We start from the raw sequence: 22,518 nt of genomic DNA on the forward strand, positions 1-22,518 counted from the left end.
AGATGTCAGGCCTGGGAAAATACTTTGTATGTCCCTTTGCCTCTTTTCCATAAATCATTTATAGTAATTTTTGCATATTCTGTATTGTTGTCTGACAGCTGAAATTTCTCGAATGCACCCAGATATGACATAGTGAGACACACTGCATGGTGCACCACATCATTCAGCCGCAACTACTGTTTAGTTGGGTAATATGTGCAATGTCTAACAAAATAGTAAGATTGAATTGTATCATAGTAATTATATCTAAGGATCTTGTAATATCTTGTGTGTGTTTGCTTTGTCCTTGTTCGGCTGTTCGATATTTCATTGGCTTGAAATTGCTCTTTGTAAGTGCAATTTCTATAACATATTTATAAAATAACAAAGAAGAAATATTCATTATGTGAGAACCCTGTGAAGAATCCTCTGTGTGAATCCTCAAAATGTAGGGGAGATATATAACTGGAACACTGGAGTTTATTTCCAATAACTTAAATGAAATGTGTAATTTTGGGATAACCCTAACCCTACATTACTTGATACTGACTGTGTTCGGTACTCTGTTCCCATTGGGAAATATGTAATTTCTTCTTTTTGTGCCATTGCTGTTGATTCTAGAATCACTGTCATATTGTATGGCACAACTTCTGTTGAGCTTCAGCTTCAACGGTCTGTTGCTACAGAACAAGGCTGTATATACTTTAGACACCAATTGTAAAAATAACTTGTTTTATGTAGACATGGCAATGTAAACTGATTAATTATCGAAGCCTATTATTATTATTATTATAGTGAAGATCAGATTTCAGTCAAGTTAAGCAGAATTCCAATAGGTTCTCATTATGATACAGGAAGAACACAACATAGCCACATTTAGGCTTTAGTTGCTGTAGAAACAGCTTCAAACTGCTGTACCACATAAACGGAAGCAAAAGCAGCTAAATGAACTTGGACCTGATTAATCACCACAGGCAACGCGTTAAGTTTGCACGCCACAACTTATTTATTAACCGGAAACAGAATCACGCTGCTCGCTCCCCTCAAACCAATAGGATTGTGCAAAGCGTACTAAGCGGATGTCACATCCGGTCTGAACAGCCGGCAGGATTGAAGGAAGAGTCTGGAGTATTCCTCTAGTTGTGTCGTTTATCTTTAAACACGCTTGACTTGATTTGATTTGATCAAGTATTATATGTAAAATATATATTTTTATTTTATTCGTACAGACACAATGACTTTCGATGTGCGGAGGTGAGTAGAAGTTTGAAGCGAGTTGCTCGTGGGCTTGTGTTTTTTCTTTAGTGCATGAATCAAACACGTCCACCGTAGACACAATGGAAGTGCTTCAAAACCTAGTGAGCTGACGTTACCTACCTAGTATGTTGCGTAAACGCGTCTGTCATGCACTAAACTGCTGTCTAAGCAGCTCACTAGGTTTTAAGACGGCTAGTAATTCCACATACTACAGAAGAATGCCCAGCTTGACACTTTTACAGCCATTTCTTTTTTGTGTTAATGTTCTGTAAAAAACAAGTACTAATGCAGATATGAGCAGGGTGCTGTCCGCAGTCTTTTGGCAACTGCATGCAGCATTTATCACTTGATTTAGGTGCAGGTGAAAAGTTGTAGATGTGCATTTCAAGCATCCTAAATTAGTGTTGGAAAGACCCATCAAAAGTTGTGTTCCAAGCAAGAATTATGTCAGTTTTGCATAAGACATAACATTTAATATTGATGTTGCATAGTCGTCCACTAGCTTTTTTATGCTAAATTCCTGCTCATACTGGTTACACTGCATGGTTATGCAAATACAAAATAGGACCCACAACATGTGGAAATGACATTCAAATGCATCACAGCATGAGTTCTGCTGCTATATGGAAACCAAAGAATCGTCTATGAAAGAGCATATTAATATTGAATCTGTAACGGAATAGGTTAATATAATTTTAATACAGTTATACATTTGCAGAGACACATTAGGTACTGACTGGTATTATCCACACTGAATCAAGAAAAACATGTCTGTAGATCAGAGTGCACTCAATGCTTACTATGTCTTTTTCTTGTATTTTTAATGTAATTGTTATTATCCATGACAAAAAGTTTGTGTTGTGCTATGTGCATAGCCAATTATGGAGGACAAACGAGACAAACAATGATTGATTAATTTGTCGAAGGTTGATTTCTTTCAAAAGTTTGTGGTGTGTATGTTTTTTTGAAAGAAATTCGTATGCTCAAAAACACAGTAAAAACAGTAATTTTGTGAAATATTACAATTTAAAAGAACTGTTTTCTATGTGAATATGATTTAAACTCTGATTTATTGCTGTGATGCTCAGCTGTATTTTCAGCATCATTATACTCCAGTCTTCAGTGTCACATGATGTTCAGAAATCATTCTAAAATGCTGATTATTAGAAACATTTCTGATTTTTATCTGTGTTGCTATTATCAGCCGCGATGCATTTTTCAAGTTTCTTTGATGAATCGAAAACTCAAAAGAACAGCATTTATTTGAAACAGAAATGTTTTGTAACACTTTATAAGTTATGACTCTCACTTTTAATCAATTTAATGCATCCATGTAGAATAAAAGTATCCATTTGTTTAAAAAAAAAAATTCTTACTGACCCTAAACATTTGGTAGTGTGTTAAATTTTTCTCTAATTGTTAACGTCGCATATTTTTTTCATGTCGAGATACGAGGAAAAATAATAATTAAATCTGAATTGTAATTTATGCCTATAAATTAGTTTAGTAGTATTTGTGTCAGAAGCTGTAATGTAATTCAACCTAATGGCACAAAGGTATTGATGTTAATTTTGAGTTATTAATGTGTGAAATTCAGTATTTATATGTTCCCCAAACAAAGTAACAAAAGTAATTATAAAAATAGAACATCACTATAAAGATCATGTTTTTCTCGAGATTCTAATGTGTCGGATGACTGTAGACAGATTTAGAATGAAATGAATTGTGAATATCGGTGGTAGCAGGCGCCAGCATATTTCCTGTCTTTGTTTGCACTGAAAGTTCTCTGAGGCTCTTCTGGGCAGGGTAACGTTTAAACAAATCCCCCCCCCCCCCCCCCCCCCCCCCCGATAATCCATTACTCGTCACAAGATTTGTTGCTACTTCTATTTATTGTGACTTTTCACACTAGTATTTTCACCCCATATATGAAAGATCAGTTGATCTGAATCACAAAACTGGTCTCAATGGCTTCATTCACTGGGAATGGAGCATTTTTGTCTTTGGTTTGCTTTAACAGTTGCATATGCATATATAGGGCTGCGGGCATTGTGCTATTGCATCATAATACTTAACTGTTGGTAGCTAAGGCGACAACACAACCTTGTTTCCTTGTTTCCAATCAAGCTTCCTTTTAGCTCATCTGTAGACTAATCTGATTCCCCAATGAAAGTGCCAAAGAGGCCTGAAATAAAACCATTAGCTCTTTATATAGCAGAAATCACTTCCTCTTTAAAAACACACAGAGAATGGGGCTGTGTGCCAGAGAATAGACTCATAAACCTCCTGCTGTGGAACACACTATTATACCACAGTTCATTCCAGTCAACTGACTTCACAGTTATACAACTGGCTTGTACAACTGCAACCGCTAATTCATAAAATCTATAATAATGGATAAACAACAACAAATCTGCGAGTACATGTGAGAACCTCACAGAGTTCAGTGAACGAGCATTGGTGTGTGTGCATGTAAAACAGACTGAGCACAATAGAACAGAATTGCAATAATTCTAAAATATACATGTTGCAAATTTTTCGTTTTATAATTCTACATGTAACAAGCACTTGGATTTTTGTGAGCACAGTGACAGTAAAGGGACTATTATTATATACGAGTATAAATTGAATATAACTTCTATATTCAGATGAATGAATGTGTTAACATACCAGTTAACATACAGTCTGTGCTTTTGTATTTATGATCATTTTTAACTTATTGACTTCAAATTGTACTGTAATAAAGCAATCAGTTTGTTGTTTTTGGCTTTAGAAAGTAGTGTTTATATTTTAACCTTTTCTTTTTAGATGCATTCACTATATTTGTTTCATAGCCTTCAAATTGCATTGATCAATGTTTGGTGGACAACATATAATAACATAATTTTTAACAGTTATTCATTGTGGCTTTTCATCCAGCTAAGAAAGAAATAAAAGAAACAAAGAGAAAAAAAATGTTAGTTGCTCTATTACATTTAACAGCACTTGATGTTTTACTGGTTGTATCACTAGTCTTTTGTTTACTACACAGGCCATAATTGATCCTGCTTTGGAATTGTTTTCATAGACAGAACAAAAATAATGAAGAAAAGCTCACCACATTGTATACATCATTGTGATATTGCTTTAGCAAAAACGAATCACAATACTGTGTCTGATGTTGCAGTTATAGAAGACATCATTACAGTTTAATGTGGGGATTGGATTCAAATGTATTTTATTGTCACTGTGGTACAGTCTTGTATCTGTTAATATATGAGCCCTTCAGCGTGTGCTGACGTATAATAAGAAATATCTGAGAGATCCTCTTCAACAGCCTGGGGGAACGTGTGACTGTTACACCTGTTGTGCAACACATTGAAAATAGTGTCTGTTCTGCCTAATCCACATTTTTGTGTGTGTACTGAACACACTTTTGTGTGTTGTTGCATGTTTTCCATATTTTCTGCTTCACATGTAAAGAGATAAACATATAGACATTAGCTTTAGTTTGAGTTTAGACTTTTCTATGCATTTTCAAAATCCCTGTTTTCAGTTGTGGTGATATCTGTTCTTGAGATCTGACCTGATCTCATAAGAAAGTGTAACTCTTTTACGCGGTGGTGAATTTGTATAAATTCACACAATGATGCTCAAGTGCATGTACCAATATTGCTTGCCCTTCGTGTGGTATTTGGTCCAGAAAGTTCATTAGGCTTAAATTAATGTGTGAATACGGACAGATTTATATTAAACTACATTTAATGAAAGTGCTCTTCAGTTTGATAGCAGAAAGTCATACGAGTACAGTCGCTCCATAAAGCATTTTAACACTGAATATGACTATCGTGTTCTTTCTTTTTTTCCATTAGACACAAAAATCTACTTCGGGGCCACTGTATATTCTTCAGTCTCGTTTACAAAATCGGGTCTTGCACAGTAAATGAAGACATCAGGGATGTCAGTGGTTTAGGAACAGCATGTCCTTCTCCTGAGTTTCACACAATGGGGTTCCCTTCTACATCCTGTGAGCTCTTCTGTCAGAACATGGTGAACTATGTGGTTCCTGTCGTGGGTATAGCAGAGAAACGCCAAACCCCCCCCCCGCATTGCGTCAGCTTGGGTCATTTCACTGCAAGAAATGTTCACAGATGTACGTGTTTTTGAGGGCAGGCGGCGTGAAGGTTTCAAAGCCGAAAAAGGGCACAAGACTCCGAGCTGGATAGTTTTGCTTTGGAGCTAACACAGTTTGAGAGCTCCTTAAAAAGTCAAGGATTGGACACATTCCTAAAGGGTGTAATATTACACATGGACTCGTGGAGAGTTTACTTCTTTCTTGGTGTCGTCTTAAACGAACCAAGGATTGTAGTTTCTTTTCTGTTAATAAATAAACATAACTCTGATAGTTTGTTGTGCAGTAACTGTCTTTGTTATTTAATAGAATTGCATATATCATGTATTGCTTCATTGTTCTCTATACTGTGTTTTATTCAAAGGAGGACCATTCGTTTTTAAGGCATTCTAAGAGCTTGGTCTACTTTTGACGGCAAATGCAGATGTTTTTCAGTGCAGTACAGGGGAAATGCATATTACCTGAAGAATTAAGTATTGTGCAGTTGCACACAATAGAGTGCAGTTAATTTGCTCAACTGGAAAAAATCCTGTTCTTGACCAGTGTCTGGGTGAATCATAAATCTGTATTTTTGTAGTCATATTTCATATTAGTCGTATTTCACTCAAATTAAAAAATGCATTTTTCAAGACTATTAAAATGTTTTGTTATATTTGTTGTTAGCAGTATATTCATAAAAATAACAAATGCCACTCATTACCTCAATACAGAAAATTATGGAATATGAAATATTTTTTGGTTAAATTGGATAAGTAACATGAAAATAATGTCCCACTCCCCAAGATAAGAATTTTTTATTGTCTGATTTTTTTTTTGTTTTGTTTTATTTATTCAAAATATGAATGAGTTTGGGCTGAAATATCACCTTGATTGTTTCTTAGTGAGACTCAACGATCTTGTTTTCCTAAACAAAATATGTAAACATAATTAGGTAACACTTTACTTGAAGGGGTGTGCATAAGACTGACATGACACCTTCATAATCATGACATGACACATGTCATGAATATGAAGGAGGTTTTATGCATGTTTATGACAACTGTCATTAAGTGTCATTCGCTCAGTTATGTAATTTTTAATGCAAATATGACATTATTTGACCTAACCCTGCCCCTTACCTTACCCCTAATCATAGCCCATAACAAAGACTAAATCTCAAACAATGCCATCTTTGCATTAAAAATTACATAACTGAGCGAATGACACTTAATGACAGTTGTCATAAACATGCATAAAAAACTTCATATTCATGTCATGTGTCATGTCATGATTATGTATGTGTCATGTCATGATTATGAAGGTGTCATGTCAGTCTTATGCACACCCCTTCAAGTAAAGTGTAACCCATAATTAAAACAATATACATTCTTTGGAGTAGCAAAATATATTACAAATAAGATGTTTTGTCATTATTTTGTCTTGTTTGGTTTGTAGGTATTTTACTTGTTTCAGGCTAAACCTCACTAAATTTAGGTTAATTCAGTAATACAGTAATTCAGCGAAAAACAAAACAAGTAAATTTATCTCATTTTAAAATAAAAATGTATATCTATTTTGACATGTAGTGTAGCCTGAAGGGCCCTTTTTAAGCCAATAATTTTTAGGTATGTAGTTTTGAAATGTGTATTGTTTGCCTTCCCTGACATTCACTCTGGTCACAGTGATCGATGTGTATTTATTCAGTGCTGACAGCCTTTGCTCTGACCTCAGCCACAATGTTGTGTGAAGAAGGTTGTGATTGAAATGCAGAGGAAGAGGTGTAACTCAAGAAGTGGGGGTTGCTTAGACTGTTGCGTCTGGGCCGGTGTTTCATGGACATTCCTAAAGTCCTCTGTAATGCCATAAACTACACTGAGAACACAATGTGCTTTCACATGAACTCTTCCCAGGAGTCTGTAATGTTTACCTTTCTTTTTTTCTCTCTTATTCTTCTCTCTCTTTTCCTTCCAGGTTCGATATCTACAGGAAAGTGCCCAAAGATCTTACCCAGCCCACGTATACTGGAGCTTTTAGTGAGTGCCAATGTTTATAATGTTAATTTGCCATCATAGACCCTCATCCACTCCAGTAAACCAATAGCTTGCTTCATCTGGCACTGGCTTTTACTGCCTGTTGCTACTCTGCTGCTTCATTTGTGTGCTTACATCAACATTCCTCCTTTGATCCACAGTTGTATTTTTTTCCAAATCAATTTGCCGAGTCAGTTTTAGTTTCCTAACTGTTCCTAACTGAGTATGGCTCATCGTATCCTCATGATTCAGAAGGATGGATGTTTGTAACACTAGGTGTTGCCGTTTGACTCATGATAATATGATACGTAGGACTATGTCATTCTACACTCATTCCTGTGGCTCTGTCCATTGTTGTTTTGGCCTCAAGTGAATTACTTAAGATTTAGTAATGTTTGCTGAAACCTGTGTAGACCAACCCTAAACTCAACCTAAATATTTTGCTCCTTAACCGGTTCTGTGATAAAGTTTTCAAGTACCCAAATGTAAATATCTAGGGTAGTTGTGTTAAAGGGATATTTCGCCCCAAAAATTAAAATTCAGTCATCAATTACTCACCCTCAAGTTGTCCCAAACCTGTATGAGTTTCTTTCTTCTCTTGAGCACAAAAGAAGATATTTTGAAGAATGTTGGTAACCAAACAGTTGACGGTAGCCATTGACCTCCATAGTATGGAGAAAAAAAATATATACATATACAGTGGTGTGAAAGTTTTTGCCCCTTCCTGTTTTTTAATTGTTTGCACATTTGTCACACTTAAAAGATTCAGATCATCAAACAGATTTTAATATTACACAACGATAACCTGAGTAAATACAAACTGTTTTGATATTATGATTTCATTTATTAAGGGAAAAAAGCTGTCCAAACCTGCCTGGCACTACGTGAAAAAGTAATTGCCCCCTAAACCTAATAACTGGTTGTGCCACCCTTTGCAGCAACAACTGCAATCAAGCATTTGCGATAACTGGCAATGAGTCTTTCACAGGAATTTTGGCCCACTCTTTGCAGAATTGTTTTCATTCAGCCACATTGGAGGGTTTTTGAGCATGAATGGACTGTTTAAGGTCATGCCAGAGTATCTCAATCGGATTTAAGTCTGGACTTTGACTTGGCCACTCCAAAACCTTAATTTTGTTTTTCTTGAGCTACTCAGAGGTGGATTGCTGGTGTGTTTTGGATCATTGTCCTGCTGCATAAACCAAGTGCGCTTGAGCTTGAGGTCACAAACTGACGGCCGGACATTCTCTTTCAGGATTTTCTGATAGAGAGCAGAATTCATGGTTCCATCAATTATGGCAAGTCACCCAGGTCCTGAAGCTGCAAAGCAGCCCCAGACCATCACACTACCACCACCATGTTTGACTATTGGTATGATGTTCTTTTTATGAAATGCTGTGTTGGTTTTACACCAGATGTAACGGGACACACACCTTCCAAAAAGTTAAACTTTTGTCTCATCAGTCCACAGAATATTTGCCCAAAAGTCTTGGGGATAAACAAGATATTTTTTGGCAAATGAGAGACGAGCCTTTGTGTTCTTTTTGGTCAGCAGTGGCTTTTGCCCTGGAACTCTCCCATGGATGCCGTTTTTTCCAGTCTCTTTCTTATTGTTAAATCATGAGCACTGACCTTAATTGAGGCAAGTGAGGCCTGCAGTTCTTTAGATGTTGTTCTGGGTTCTTTTATGACCTCCTGGATGAGTCGTCGTTGTGCTCTTGGAGTAATTTTGGTTGGCTGGCCACTCCTGGGAAGGTTCCAAGCTTTCTTCATTTGTGGATAATGGCTCTAACCGTGGTTCGCTGGAGTCCCAAAGCCTTAGAAAAGGCTTCATAACCCTTTCCAGACTGATACATGTCAACTATTTTGTTTCTCATCTGTTCTTGAATTTCTTTAGATCGCGGCATGATGTGTTGCTCTTTAAGCATGCTTCACTTTGTCAGACAGGTTCTATTTAAGTGATTTCTTGATTCAACAGGTCTGGCAGTAATCAGGCCTGCGTGTGGCTAGTGAAATTTAACTCAGCTTTCTAAAATGATGTGGTTAATCACAGTTCTTTCATGATTTAAGAGGAGGGGCAATTTATTTTTCACGTTGGGCCAGGTAGGTTTGGACAGCTTTTTTCCCTTAATAAATGAAATTATCATTTAAAAACTGCATTTTGTATTTACTTGCATTATCTTTGCGTAATATTAAAATTGGTTTGATGATCTGAATCTTTTAAGTGTGACAAATATGCAAAACATTTTAAAAACAGGAAGGGGGCAAAAACCTTTTCATGGCACTGTATATATTTATGTGTATATATATATGTACATATACAGTAGTCAACATTTGAAGTGGGTCAAAAAAGTTGTCCTGACAAGAACGGGTATTGTTTTGGTTTTAGGACAACTTTGATGAAAGGTTTTGATCCACTTCAAATTTTGACTACTGTGTATATATTCATTGATGTTCCAAAACTGATTGGTTACCCACGTTCTTCCAAATATCCTTTTTTGTGTTCAGAAGAAGAAAGAAACTCATACAGGTTTGGAACAACATGAGGGTGAGTAAATGATGACAGAATTTTCATTTTTAGGTGAACTATCCCTTTAAGATCTTTTCAAAATGAACGTCTAAGATTACAGGATCCGTTTGATTTAATGGACTTTTAAAGCTTTTCCTTCTAGTTAACAATATGGAAACAGGACAGAAAAAAATCTATACAAATACTATGATAAACTGCATCTGTCTGGTTTCATTGATTGTGTTTTTAAGGCTGTTAATGAAACGTATAGGGAAAACAAAAATCAATAATCTACAACGATAACCGCATCCATTTCATTTAATCAACTTTTCTGCCTTTCTGTAGAGTTGACAAAAAGATAGATATAAAAGAGGGAAGGGAAAAAGACAATAAGCTAAATCAGTGAAGATAGCATAATTTGTATGATTTAATCCATCCTGTTTTTAAAGAAGATCTCGTCATCTGTCTGATTGAATCAACTCAAGTAATAATTATATCATCAAAGTGTTCATTCTTTCCCAGTATTATCTTCATTAAAGTGGGGCAAGTGTTATAACCGACAGGTTTTGATCCACTTCAAATTTTGACTACTGTGTATATATTCATTGATGTTCCAAAACTGATTGGTTACCCACGTTCTTCCAAATATCCTTTTTTGTGTTCAGAAGAAGAAAGAAACTCATACAGGTTTGGAACAACATGAGGGTGAGTAAATGATGACAGAATTTTCATTTTTAGGTGAACTATCCCTTTAAGATCTTTTCAAAATGAACGTCTAAGATTACAGGATCCGTTTGATTTAATGGACTTTTAAAGCTTTTCCTTCTAGTTAACAATATGGAAACAGGACAGAAAAAAATCTATACAAATACTATGATAAACTGCATCTGTCTGGTTTCATTGATTGTGTTTTTAAGGCTGTTAATGAAACGTATAGGGAAAACAAAAATCAATAATCTACAACGATAACCGCATCCATTTCATTTAATCAACTTTTCTGCCTTTCTGTAGAGTTGACAAAAAGATAGATATAAAAGAGGGAAGGGAAAAAGACAATAAGCTAAATCAGTGAAGATAGCATAATTTGTATGATTTAATCCATCCTGTTTTTAAAGAAGATCTCGTCATCTGTCTGATTGAATCAACTCAAGTAATAATTATATCATCAAAGTGTTCATTCTTTCCCAGTATTATCTTCATTAAAGTGGGGCAAGTGTTATAACCGACATTGAACCTGAATCCGTGAGCTATGTGTCATAGCGACATGCCTTATTGTTTGTGTTTTAGCTAAACATTAGCTTGAGTAAACTGGAACAAACCAGAGTCAGAGTATGACGTGTGAGCCACAAAGTCACATGACCACAGATCACTGGAGACTGTCTCCATGTAAATATGCACTAGCTTCTGCAGCCAGCTTTCTAGTTTGACTCATTTGGTCACATGTTGATCTTGGTAACGATTACACTAACCAGAGCAACAAAGCCACGCATGTTTATTCGCCTGTTGAGCACCCCTATGTAATGCCCCTTTCACTCTTATATACACTTGACATGTTGTAATAATTTTGCATGGTCAGACATAATTTTGAGAAACGACATCACTGCTAACAACAAAGAACATTTCTGAAAATGAGTTACTTTCCGCAAGCACTGACTTAAAATGTTACTTTGAAAATATCTTCACATAATATAACTAGTTTTGTTATACAAACAGCTCACTATTTTTTTCTTGACATTTTCTTATCCCCTCAGTTTCAGTATGCTGCTGTGTCTTCATGTTGTTCCTCTTTCTCTCAGAACTGACGGGATTCATCGCTACAGAAATGTATGTATGAATGTTGTTCTCATAAAGACATCAGTCAAAAATGGCAAGGACATTATTTTTTTTGGGGGGGGGGGTCCAGGAGATATACAGTGGGTACGGAAAGTATTCAGACCCCCTTAAATTTTTCACTCTTTGTTATATTGCAGCCATTTGCTAAAATCATTTAAGTTAATTTTTTTTCCTCATTAATGTACACACAGCACCCATATTGACAGAAAAACACAGAATTGTTGACATTTTTGCTGATTTATTAAAAAAGAAAAACTGAAATATCACATGGTCCTAAGTATTCAGACCCTTTGCTCAGTATTTAGTAGAAGCACCCTTTTGATCTAATACAGCCATGAGTCTTTTTGGGAAAGTTTGGGAACAAGTTTTTCACACCAGGATTTGGGGATCCTCTGCCATTCCTCCATTTACACAGACACAGACTTACATACAAGCATGTTATGATGAATGTTTTTTTAATTTCTGAATTAAAATTTATAATCAAAAATGTCTAGGTGATCCAACAGTCCAAAGATCATAATGAAGGGGAAAAAAGTCTAGTTTAAAATCTGAACCTAAAATAATTCAACCTCAAGAACAGGTCAGAATAGTTTTGAATCCAAAATAATATTAGTGTTCAATACATTGATTTTAGTGCGATGGTTTGACCATATGACATTTTTAGAGTTAGTAAAAATGTTTAGGTTTTGTTGAAAATGGTTATTTGAGGTGTTTTTATCAACACTCAAGATGCATGAATCTATGATGCGAATGCAATCACACTGTTGTAACTTTAGTGACAGATCAGTTTCACACAGGACGTAAACATTGGTGCCTGTTTGTCAACTGCTGTCAAGTGTTCACCGGGGGAAGTGAGGAAACGAAAATTGCACTCACTGCAATTTTGTTATTTTACTGTCAGGCTTGCATAATTCTTAGCAGTTGACCTTTACAGATGGCTAATGCTTGTCAGTACTATATTTAATGTTTGTGTTTTCGTGTGTGTGTGTGTGTGTTTACAGAGTAAATGAACTGTATGTGGATGACCCCGATAAGGACAGTGGGGGGAAGATAGATGTGAGTTTAAACATCAGTTTGCCAAACTTACACTGTGATTGTGAGTATATACATAAAATACATAAACACTCTTACCACATGTGTATCATCAATTATCTTTGTTGACATGTTATGTGTGTTAGCAGTGACATTACTGTTAGTGTGGGATCTTAATTCATTTAGCAGAGCTCCTGACGTACATTGCGATAAGAATCCAAAACTTTACAGTCACTGAAAGTCTCCGTTTGAGACATATTGTGTGGGCTTTGTCACAGAAGGATTAGGATAGACCTATCCGTCCATCAAACGGGAAACATATAGTCATACGAGAGCAAGCATATGGGGAAATACTGTTTCATATTTGGTAATGCTCTGCATACCAGTTTGCCAAATAATACCTGATATATCATGTTTGCGTAAATGATTCAGTCACATGCCCTATTTAACTAGAGATCAACTATTAAGTCAGAATTGGAATATTGTAACAATAGTTGATCACTAGTTATTTAGATTAAGGCTGGGCAATGTGTCAAATGACTTTGCTAGTGAGATAAAATAAGGAAACATTTAACTGAAAATGGTTATATATTCTTCCTTGTGTTTATTTTAGTGAAAAGTGTTTTATTATATGCATATTTTTACTGTATTTTAGGAAGATAAATACGTAAATAGCTATTAAATATTTTGAATGTGACTCTTTTGTCTCAATAAATTGGGAAAAAATCCTAAAAATATTGAGATTAGGATCATAGAAATATGGGTCCACTGATGAGTTTTACCAAGCATAACCAATGTCCCTTGCTGTTGAAATTTGTTTGCAAAGTGACTTAAAGATCGTGTTTATAAAGGTCAGCACCCTCAGAGGAATTGTGGTCACCTCTGATGTCATTTTCGGGCAGATCCTCAAATGTTTGCCAAGACGTGCTGTTTCACACACATTATGCGGAGCCCAAACTATGTTCAGAGCAACGTCTTGGGCAGTTCTGACGGGTGAGAAATAGAGGTCATGCCTATTATGGAAGACGCATTTTCTTTTAAATGAGGCCCTTCTGACTGAAACCCAACTTTGTCTGATTTTGTTATGAGTCATGGAGACAAGCCTTACTGTGATCTCAATAATGACCTCATTTAATGTACTGTTTTCAAACACCTATTAGAAGTACAAGTAGACCTTTTCTGAAGAACACGAGTGCCTGTTTCCCATGTTGCCTCCATGATGCTAAGGTGTTTGGGGTGGTTGTTAGGAGATTGATATGCACGTAATGTATTCTTGAGTGGTTTCTAAGGTGTTGTGGTTGGTTGCTAGGTGGTTAATGCTGGCCTTCTGAAGTCAAATGTAAGCCTCTCTGAAATTCTGGCCTCTAAATATGACTCGAGTCATTACTTCAATACTTAAAAGTCAATTGGGCTTTTTTTTTTGTGCTTATTTTATTGTATACCATATGAAATGTCTAGAATGATAAAAGCAATAATAGCACATGTTATGAATGGATCATGAGACTTAAATTTGGTCCATAATAACTGATAATTGATACATGGCATTTGACATGCCATATCATGTTATCCTCGGAAAAGGATTAAAAAAAAATTTTTTTTGTATTATTTTTATTTGTATACTTTTTACAAAAGTACATGTGGTCTTTCCATGTTGTTACTCTTACCATGCTAAATTGGTTTTAATTTTTGGAGGAATACACATTGTTCCCTTGGAGTAGCAACGTGACTTTTCGACACTTGTGTGCTTATGTGGAAAATGTGGATGCTTTTTCCTTTATGCGCTAAGAAAATGTTGCAAGACCTTTAATATTCTGGGCACGCATCTTAAAAAGGCAATTAAATGTTTTCGTTCACACATTTGCTCTTTAATGAGTGGAGATTTTGTTCAAAGTTTACTGGAATCTAAAAACTGGCAAAAAAGATGTTGTGATTTAAGGCTTGAATTGTCGGATCAGTAATGAGCGACCAGTGCAACGTCAGTATTTTAGCTCAGTGGAAATAGTCAAACACACTGGAAAGCGTTTAATAGAATCATTCTTCCTTTCATTTTCTGGCTGGCCTTTATTTTTTGTGCTTTTGAGATCATGAATAGTATAGTCATCACAGGTGTAAAGAGTAAGTGTTGCGTTCTCGTCCATTTAGGAAGGCAGTCTTAAAATAGCATTGGGCGTGACAACATGCTGTTAGCATACACCACTGTCAGACGATCTGCTACGACACACTACTGAGGTTTTTTATTTCTTAGCTGTGAAAGGTCAAATAAACAGTTGTGTATAATGATTCTACTGAACTCATGAACTTGATGCATATGTATGAAGATATTTGTTTGTTGAAGTTCACCAAAACATGACTTGGCCAGTTACTCTATGAAGCTCCAAAAACACCAAGAAGTTGAGAAAGTTTAATTTTTTTTTAATTGTAATTGTTATTGTAAAAGTGTCCTTTTGTACAATGTAAATGAAAGTGTTTCAAGCTCTTGTGTCTGTATTTTTCTATTTTCTGTTGTGTCTATATATTTGTATATACATAGTGGTGGGTTTGGACATCCAGGATGAGATGGGGCGGCATGAAGTGGGCCACATAGACAATTCAATGAAAGTGCCTCTAAACAACGGTCACGGGTGCCGCTTTGAAGGGGAGTTCAGTATTAATAAAGTAAGATGTGCTTGATGTCAAATGCATTCTTTTCTACTTGTTTGTTGTTGAATGTTTCTTGTGGAACTTCTCATTATAAGGCTAGAAGCTATAAGGAGTGTCATTAGTGTCCTTGTAGATTCACATGCTACCTGAAGGGCTTAACCATTATTGTCTTCAAATGAAAGGCCTTCTCTAAAGTGAATGGAAACTGTACCATCTGATGTGTTTGCCTGTATGATAATGGTGTTGACTTGGTCTGTTTTCTGTAGGTTCCAGGAAACTTTCATGTGTCAACACACAGTGCGACTGCTCAGCCGCAGAGCCCTGATATGACCCACATCATCCACAAACTTGCCTTTGGGGAGAAGCTTCAGGTTGGGTCGTCCACATGCAGTCAATAAGAATTATAGACCATGTAAAATAAACATGTGTTACAGTGTCATGTCACTCAATTGCAGGTGCAGCATGTCCAGGGGGCTTTTAATGCATTAGGTGGAGCCAACAGACTTCAGTCCAATGGTATGTGTTCTTGTGAGCTTTCTAGACGCTTACTCTATAGACATATAGCATACGTAAGCAAAGCAAAGGCATTTTTGTGTATGTGTATATATAGTTCTGTAAAAATGTGTTCAGAAATACTTTAAAATGCAATTCTTATGTGCAGTGATTTGAATATGCCTCTTCAATGAAGAGTGTATTTAATTTTTTGTGTCAACAATGTCAGGGTGATGCAACTGCCCTGGTATCCTAATGAGGAAGCCTCATTATCATGGTAAAACTTTATAACAAGGTCCCATTATTTCATTATGTTAGTTAATGCATTTACTAAGAATAACTAACGATGCACAATGCATTCATTAAAGTACTTATTAATAATTGGTAACATTAAATCTGCAATATATAATGCTAAAAGTACAACTGTTCATTGTTAGTTCATGTTAGGCCAGGTCCATTAAATAATATTAACAGATACAGATATTTCCTAATAATATTAAATGTTTTTTTCCATTGTTAGTTTGTTAACTAATGTTAACAAATAAAACCTTATTGTAAAGTGTTACCATACTCATTTATTATTATTGTTTATGAAAAATACTGTAACAGAACTGCTTCTCTGCTTGGTGATATTTGAAATATTTTTGTCTGCCAAATAAGTCATGTGGCGCAACCAAGAAAGTCATGAGGTGTAATCAATATGCAGAAAAAACATAAAGGAAATTATATCACATAGAGGACCCCTGCAGACCCTCATGACTTTGTATAAATGTCAATAAATCTTCTATCTGGCAAGGCAAGGTTAGAGAGACTCTCTGAATGCTCAACCTCTTAAAAGTCAAGTTCTAATTTGCTTGTAATGTTTTTATTCATCAGCTGGAAAAAAATTGTTCTGAAAGTCATTCCAACTGTATTGTTCCTCTGTGTTGTTGTTGTGTGGACTTTACTATTCTCATAGAATTAGAACCATGATTATAACTTTATAGTTAAAGTCCATCCTTTGAGTGAAAAGACCTTAATTGTAGTACCAAAACCCGTATCAAATCCTTTGCCCCATGTAGACCTAAAAATCATACGTCCTTAATACTAGAGAAGTAACATGTAACAAAATGTAATACTTTGAGTTACTGTAGGAGTTTGTTCAAACCTTTAAGTATGAGCAATACTGTTATTGCTGCATTACTGCTGCACACACTGCTTGCGCTTGTCCATTTGTCGACTCGTGTAACTGAGAGACATCGAAGTGCAATGCTTATGAGCGTCCAACCGAACATGCATCACAGATTGTATTGCACATAAATAGATCACAGTAACAGGAGAAAGAACAACGTCACTCAATTGAAATAAGCTACCATCCTGTCTGTTCCTCTGAATCTGTATATCATGTCTAGAGAAATTAAGCTATGTTTCTTTTTCTTCAGCTTTAGCATCTCACGACTACATTCTCAAGATCGTCCCTACCGTTTATGAGGACCTGGGAGGGAAGCAGAGATTTTCCTACCAGTACACTGTGGCAAACAAGGTAATCTGAGCCACAAATATCCACGTTACTGAGAAGCTCGTCTGAAATTACGAGTCTAAATTTATGAATGCGATTTGCTGATGGCTTCCAAATCAGCCTGTGTTTACCACAGATGCTGAATGAATTATGTCTCTCTATTATTAAGTACCATCAACCATTTATCACCTCTAAAGGCACTTCAGGGGACATTTGCAGTGACAGCTGGCGGCATTATGTGTGTACGTGACCAGAGAGCCATGTGCTGTGAGTTAATATGTAGTCAGGTTGTTCTTATTCAGAGGGTGTAAAAAGTACTTAAAGTATGAGTGTAGTGTCAAACCTTTGACTCTGCAAGGCTCTAGGAGACATGCCTGTGAAACAGAAAGTCATTACCTGAAAGTGTTCAGCAGCAACTGATTTGATATTCATATAAGTATAATTGTTTGAGTAATTGTCAACAATGTTTAAATTCATTCTTATTTTATGTATTGCTTTTAGGCCAAAGAATTTTGTAATGAGGCCATAATTGTGGCCAATTAAATGGCTTTCATTGGCTGTTCTAAACTGGAGACTAGACATATCAGTGTTTTATCCTCACACAATTAGGCTACTTTTAATTTATTTTTTTTCGTGTGGGTTTTACAGTCATACATTTGATTGTTTTTGTATTTTTATTAGGTTATATTTTAAACTAAATAATGAAATAGTTGGATAGCAGAAAGGTAATTAATTACAGGTAATAATATGATAATAATGTGTATTATTTTTATTTCAAATAAAATTCTATAATATTTATAATAAGTAATATGAAGTAAAACCAACACAGACCTGTATGCATTTATATTGTGCAAGTAAAAGCCTTACTATTCATCATTTTCCCCCTTTGGATGTGTAATTGTTTTTTTTTAAAAACCTTTTTAATGTTTTTCAGTGCTGCTACTTACATTATACAACAGGCCTACAAAAGAAAATCTAAATATTAATACATAATCTAAAATGTGCATGTTTGATTTAGGAGTGGTTTGAGTTTTGGCGTAGTGCAACAGTACTTACATTTTGAGATGCCTTGGTTCCCTAAGTATTCTTCCCATTCGTTTTTCCTATAGGGTTTTTTTAAAAGCCTATTTTACAGTTATAAGCCATGAAACCAAACCAGCCAGCTACAAGGCGAATCACAATTTTACAAACTTTAATTTGAAGCAAAAAACTATTTGAAAATTGGACGAAAAAACAAACGGTACAAGATTATTTTGTACTTTACTTTATCGAGGGAAAGAACTTCAACCCCACAAGCATTGCAACAAGGCATAATCAAAAACGATTGAGAAATATTGTTGTTAATTATAAATACATATTAAAACAATATATTTTATGTCTATTGCAAAATATGCATATTCAAATATTTAGATGGTTTGAGAGTGTAGGGAGACATTATTTACAGTGCTTCATGGGAGTGTGTGAAGCTCTTTTGGTGTGGTTTGCTCATTTGAGTCCGCTGATTGGTGGAGATTTCTCTGTAGAATCATGGGTAATGTAGTTTTTCAGTGTGTCACACTGACGCATACACTCTGAGTGGGAGTGACCCTGAGTGCTTGTTTATATATTGTTAAAAATAATTTCCCCTATAAAGAAAATTAATTCCCCCCTCTTGAATATGAAGAACACATGTATTCAGTTCAAACGGTACTGGAGTATTTTACATTTAGTCATTTAGCAGACGCTTTTATCCAAAGCGACTTACAAATGAAGACAATGGAAGCAATCAAAATCAACAAGAGAGCAATGATATGCAAGTCTCAGTTAGCCTAACGCAGTACATCTCTTAAATATTATATCTCTTAATTCAGAGTTTATATCTCATAATTCCGTTTATATCTCATAATTCAGTTTTTATATCTCATAGTTCAGTTTATATCTCAGTTCAGAGTTTATATCTCATAATTCAGTTTATATCTCATAGTTCATAGTTTAGATCTCATAATTCAGAGTTTATATCTCATAATTCAGAGTTTATATCTCATAATTCATAGTTTAGATCTCAAAATTCAGATTCTATATCTCATAATTCAGTTTTTATATCATAATTCAGTTTATATCTCATAATTCAGAGTTTATATCTCATAATTCAGAATTTATATCTCATAATTCATCGTTTATATCTCATAATTCAGTTTATATATTGCAATTCAGAGTTTATATCTTGCAATCTATTAGGAATAATGTTATTATTAACTAAAGCTAAAACTATTAAAACTTGAATAAAGCTGAAATATAGTATAAACACTAGATAAACTTAAATGTAAATTAGAAATGTTGCCTTGGCAACTAACTGAAGCAAAATAAGTTTAAGTAGGAGTACTAATATTACTAAAACTAAAATAAAAAATTATTTAAAACTATATAGAAATATAAAAAACTAATAACAATGACAAAAGCACATAACAAAATGACACAGAATAATTAATTTAATTTAAAAACATTTTAAATAACTGATTAAACGACTTAAAATCTTAAAATTAAAATCAGTACTGAAATTATAAAAAATAAAAGCTAATTCAAAATTTGATAAAGAAATGCATAATAAAACAATGATAGTATATAAATAATAGCAGGTTTGGGAAACGCTGCACTAAACACAGATCGAGTTCCTCCAGCAACACCTTATGCTGTTCTTCATAATAAACAGAAACGCAGGGTTTAAAGAGAGTTTCCTGCTTTGTAATTACAACTTTTTGGAGGTGTTCGTGTGCATTCATCATAAATATGATCTATCCGACATGAGCTGAATGCACCATATGCCATACACGGATAAACAGTGTCTCTGTGCTCAGTATAGAGCACTGACAGTCCAGTATAATAATGCACAGTACTGTGCAGCTGTGAATTCCTGTGTGATTATTTTCTAATTCAATTATATATATTATTGTAACCTCAAAGAGTCGATCTTTGATTACGCATGACAATGGAAAAAGCTTGGTAACACTTTAGTTCAGGGACCAATTCTCACTGTTAGCTAATTGCTTATTAGCATGCCTATTACTAGCATACTAGCTGTTTATTAGTACTTATAAAGCACATATTAATGCCTTATTCTGCTTGACCATATTCTAGATCCCTTACTCCACACCATACCTAATCTTAACAACTACCTTACTAAATATTAATAAGCAGCAAATTAGGAGTTTATTCGTAGTTAACAGTTCATTAATAGTGAGAATCGGTCCCCAAACTAAAGTGTGACCAAAGGTTTTATTTATTAATTTTTTTCCTAGGAGTATGTGGCGTACAGCCATACAGGACGCATCATCCCGGCGATATGGTTTCGCTATGACCTGAGTCCAATCACAGTGAGATACACCGAGAGGAGACAGCCCTTCTACCGCTTCATCACTACTGTGAGTCTCTCTCTATGTTTATAACTTACTCTCTCTCTGTCTCTCTAATGATATATATATATATATATATATATATATATTGATTCTGTCTCGGTCAGATTTGCGCTATCATCGGCGGGACGTTCACAGTGGCCGGCATCATTGACTCCTGCATATTCACGGCCTCTGAAGCCTGGAAGAAAATCCAGATTGGGAAAATGTCATGAGTACTCATATCTACATACCATGTCTTTTATTTATGCCAGCCAAACCTCTGCACACCCGTCATTACAACCTGACCTACACTAGCCACAACTGGAAAACATTGTCACGCCTTTTCACGCGGTTTTCATCTCTAAACATTTAATACAATGAGTTACAGGGATTTCATTTGGAGGATGTAGGTGGTTTCCTTACTTCACTGCCATATTAATTCACCCAAAACTTTAATAGTGGATCTGATGTGGGAAGAACCTGTCTCACTCACTGGAAGGACGCCAGGGTTTCCTCATTCAAATAGACGTTACTGAGATGTGTAAGTGTATAGTGTTACATACAAGGCATAGTGTCACTTTGATCGGTTATAGTGAAAGAGTTTAAATAGAATTCCCCTTAAAGAGAAATAATCACGGAGTTGATTCAATATGTACCTTCATAGGAACTGGGCTTTTTTTTTTTTTTTTTTACCAAGTCCTGCTTGATATGATAGGGTTAACCTCATGAAACCTGTCAGAGAGCATGTCTTGTTTGATTTTTGGGGTCATATTGCACCTCAAAATGAAATGGACAAAAATGAAGTTGTAAAAACATTTTTACATTGTGATTTATTTGCATGACAGTTAAACCCATTTCTCCCGATTCTCATTACATTATACAAATAATTGTGTATTATTTATAGTGAGTTTGCACATCATTGTAGTATGTTGTTGTTTTTGTTGCCTTTAATATGTGCAGATTTAAAAGATTTTACTGTATTTTTACACGATTGTATTACACTAATGGGAATTATCATTGAGAATTATGTCCAGATGCATTACGGTAATGAGAGTTTGGGGTTAAATGTGTTTTTAATTATCATGAAAATGCCCAAACAATTTTAATATTTCTAAAATCGGATTGATTTTCATATTTCTTTTGATTTGGGGGTGGACTGTGAGCTGTACATATTTCACGAGATGAACCTGTATGTTTTTAAAGAAGTGGATGCCGGTCTTATTTGGGTTTAATTAAGTAATGTGTATTCCCAGATTCTCTTTCCATGTTACATTTCGGTTATCTTGCACTCTGATGTCATTCTGGTTGTAGACCTGCATTTTATTTGGATTGTTTGATTGAAGGGAAATTATGAATGTCTTCTTTTTTTTAACTAAAAGACTCTTGAAGGAATGTTTTTTGTTTATTTCGGTGTCTCTAAAGGTACTTTGTGGCTTAACGGTACTTTTATTTCCTCAGTTTATAAAGTTTAATGGTTAACCTTTTATTGTTGTGAAGATTAGGCTGGAAACGTGTTGTTTAGGTCTTGTCAAGCGTTCCCTCTCAACACTGCTGTAAAGAGGTTGAATCATTTCCTGTCAGTGTTTTGACCGTGTTCTAAAATCTGGTTGCACTGGTTACACAGGACTGTTCCACATGAAAGCAAGCTATGCGTCAAACGTGTGACGTGTCGTTGACATGACAAGAGAAGTGTATTTTCACTTCATTTAATGAGAACAGAAACCACAACCTACTTTTCAGCTTCGTGGCTCAAACTATTTTATTTCTTTTAGTCAAACTTTAATCAA

The 22,518-nt window shown here is 35.2% G+C and overlaps 1 protein-coding gene across 2 annotated transcripts; it reads left to right on the plus strand.

Moving 5' to 3' along the window:
• Positions 1-1,059: 1,059 nt before the first annotated feature.
• Positions 1,060-21,166, plus strand: ergic1 (endoplasmic reticulum-golgi intermediate compartment 1). Of its 2 annotated transcripts, none has more exons than XM_016241657.1 (10): positions 1,060-1,233; positions 7,298-7,359; positions 11,617-11,689; positions 12,700-12,794; positions 15,261-15,385; positions 15,637-15,741; positions 15,826-15,886; positions 17,284-17,384; positions 20,636-20,758; positions 20,857-21,166. In XM_016241657.1, the coding sequence occupies exons 1-10, from the start codon at positions 1,214-1,216 to the stop codon at positions 20,962-20,964; spliced, it is 873 nt and encodes a 290-aa protein (XP_016097143.1). In that variant the 5' UTR covers positions 1,060-1,213; the 3' UTR covers positions 20,965-21,166. The 2 variants fall into 2 exon arrangements, with proteins under 2 accessions (XP_016097143.1, XP_016097144.1); XM_016241658.1 differs by having other exon boundaries at positions 11,662-11,689.
• Positions 21,167-22,518: the final 1,352 nt, after the last annotated feature.

This window comes from Sinocyclocheilus grahami, unplaced genomic scaffold (genome assembly GCF_001515645.1).
Source record: "Sinocyclocheilus grahami isolate Dianchi unplaced genomic scaffold, SAMN03320097.WGS_v1.1 scaffold630.1, whole genome shotgun sequence".
In the NCBI taxonomy this organism is placed as follows: domain Eukaryota; kingdom Metazoa; phylum Chordata; class Actinopteri; order Cypriniformes; family Cyprinidae; genus Sinocyclocheilus; species Sinocyclocheilus grahami.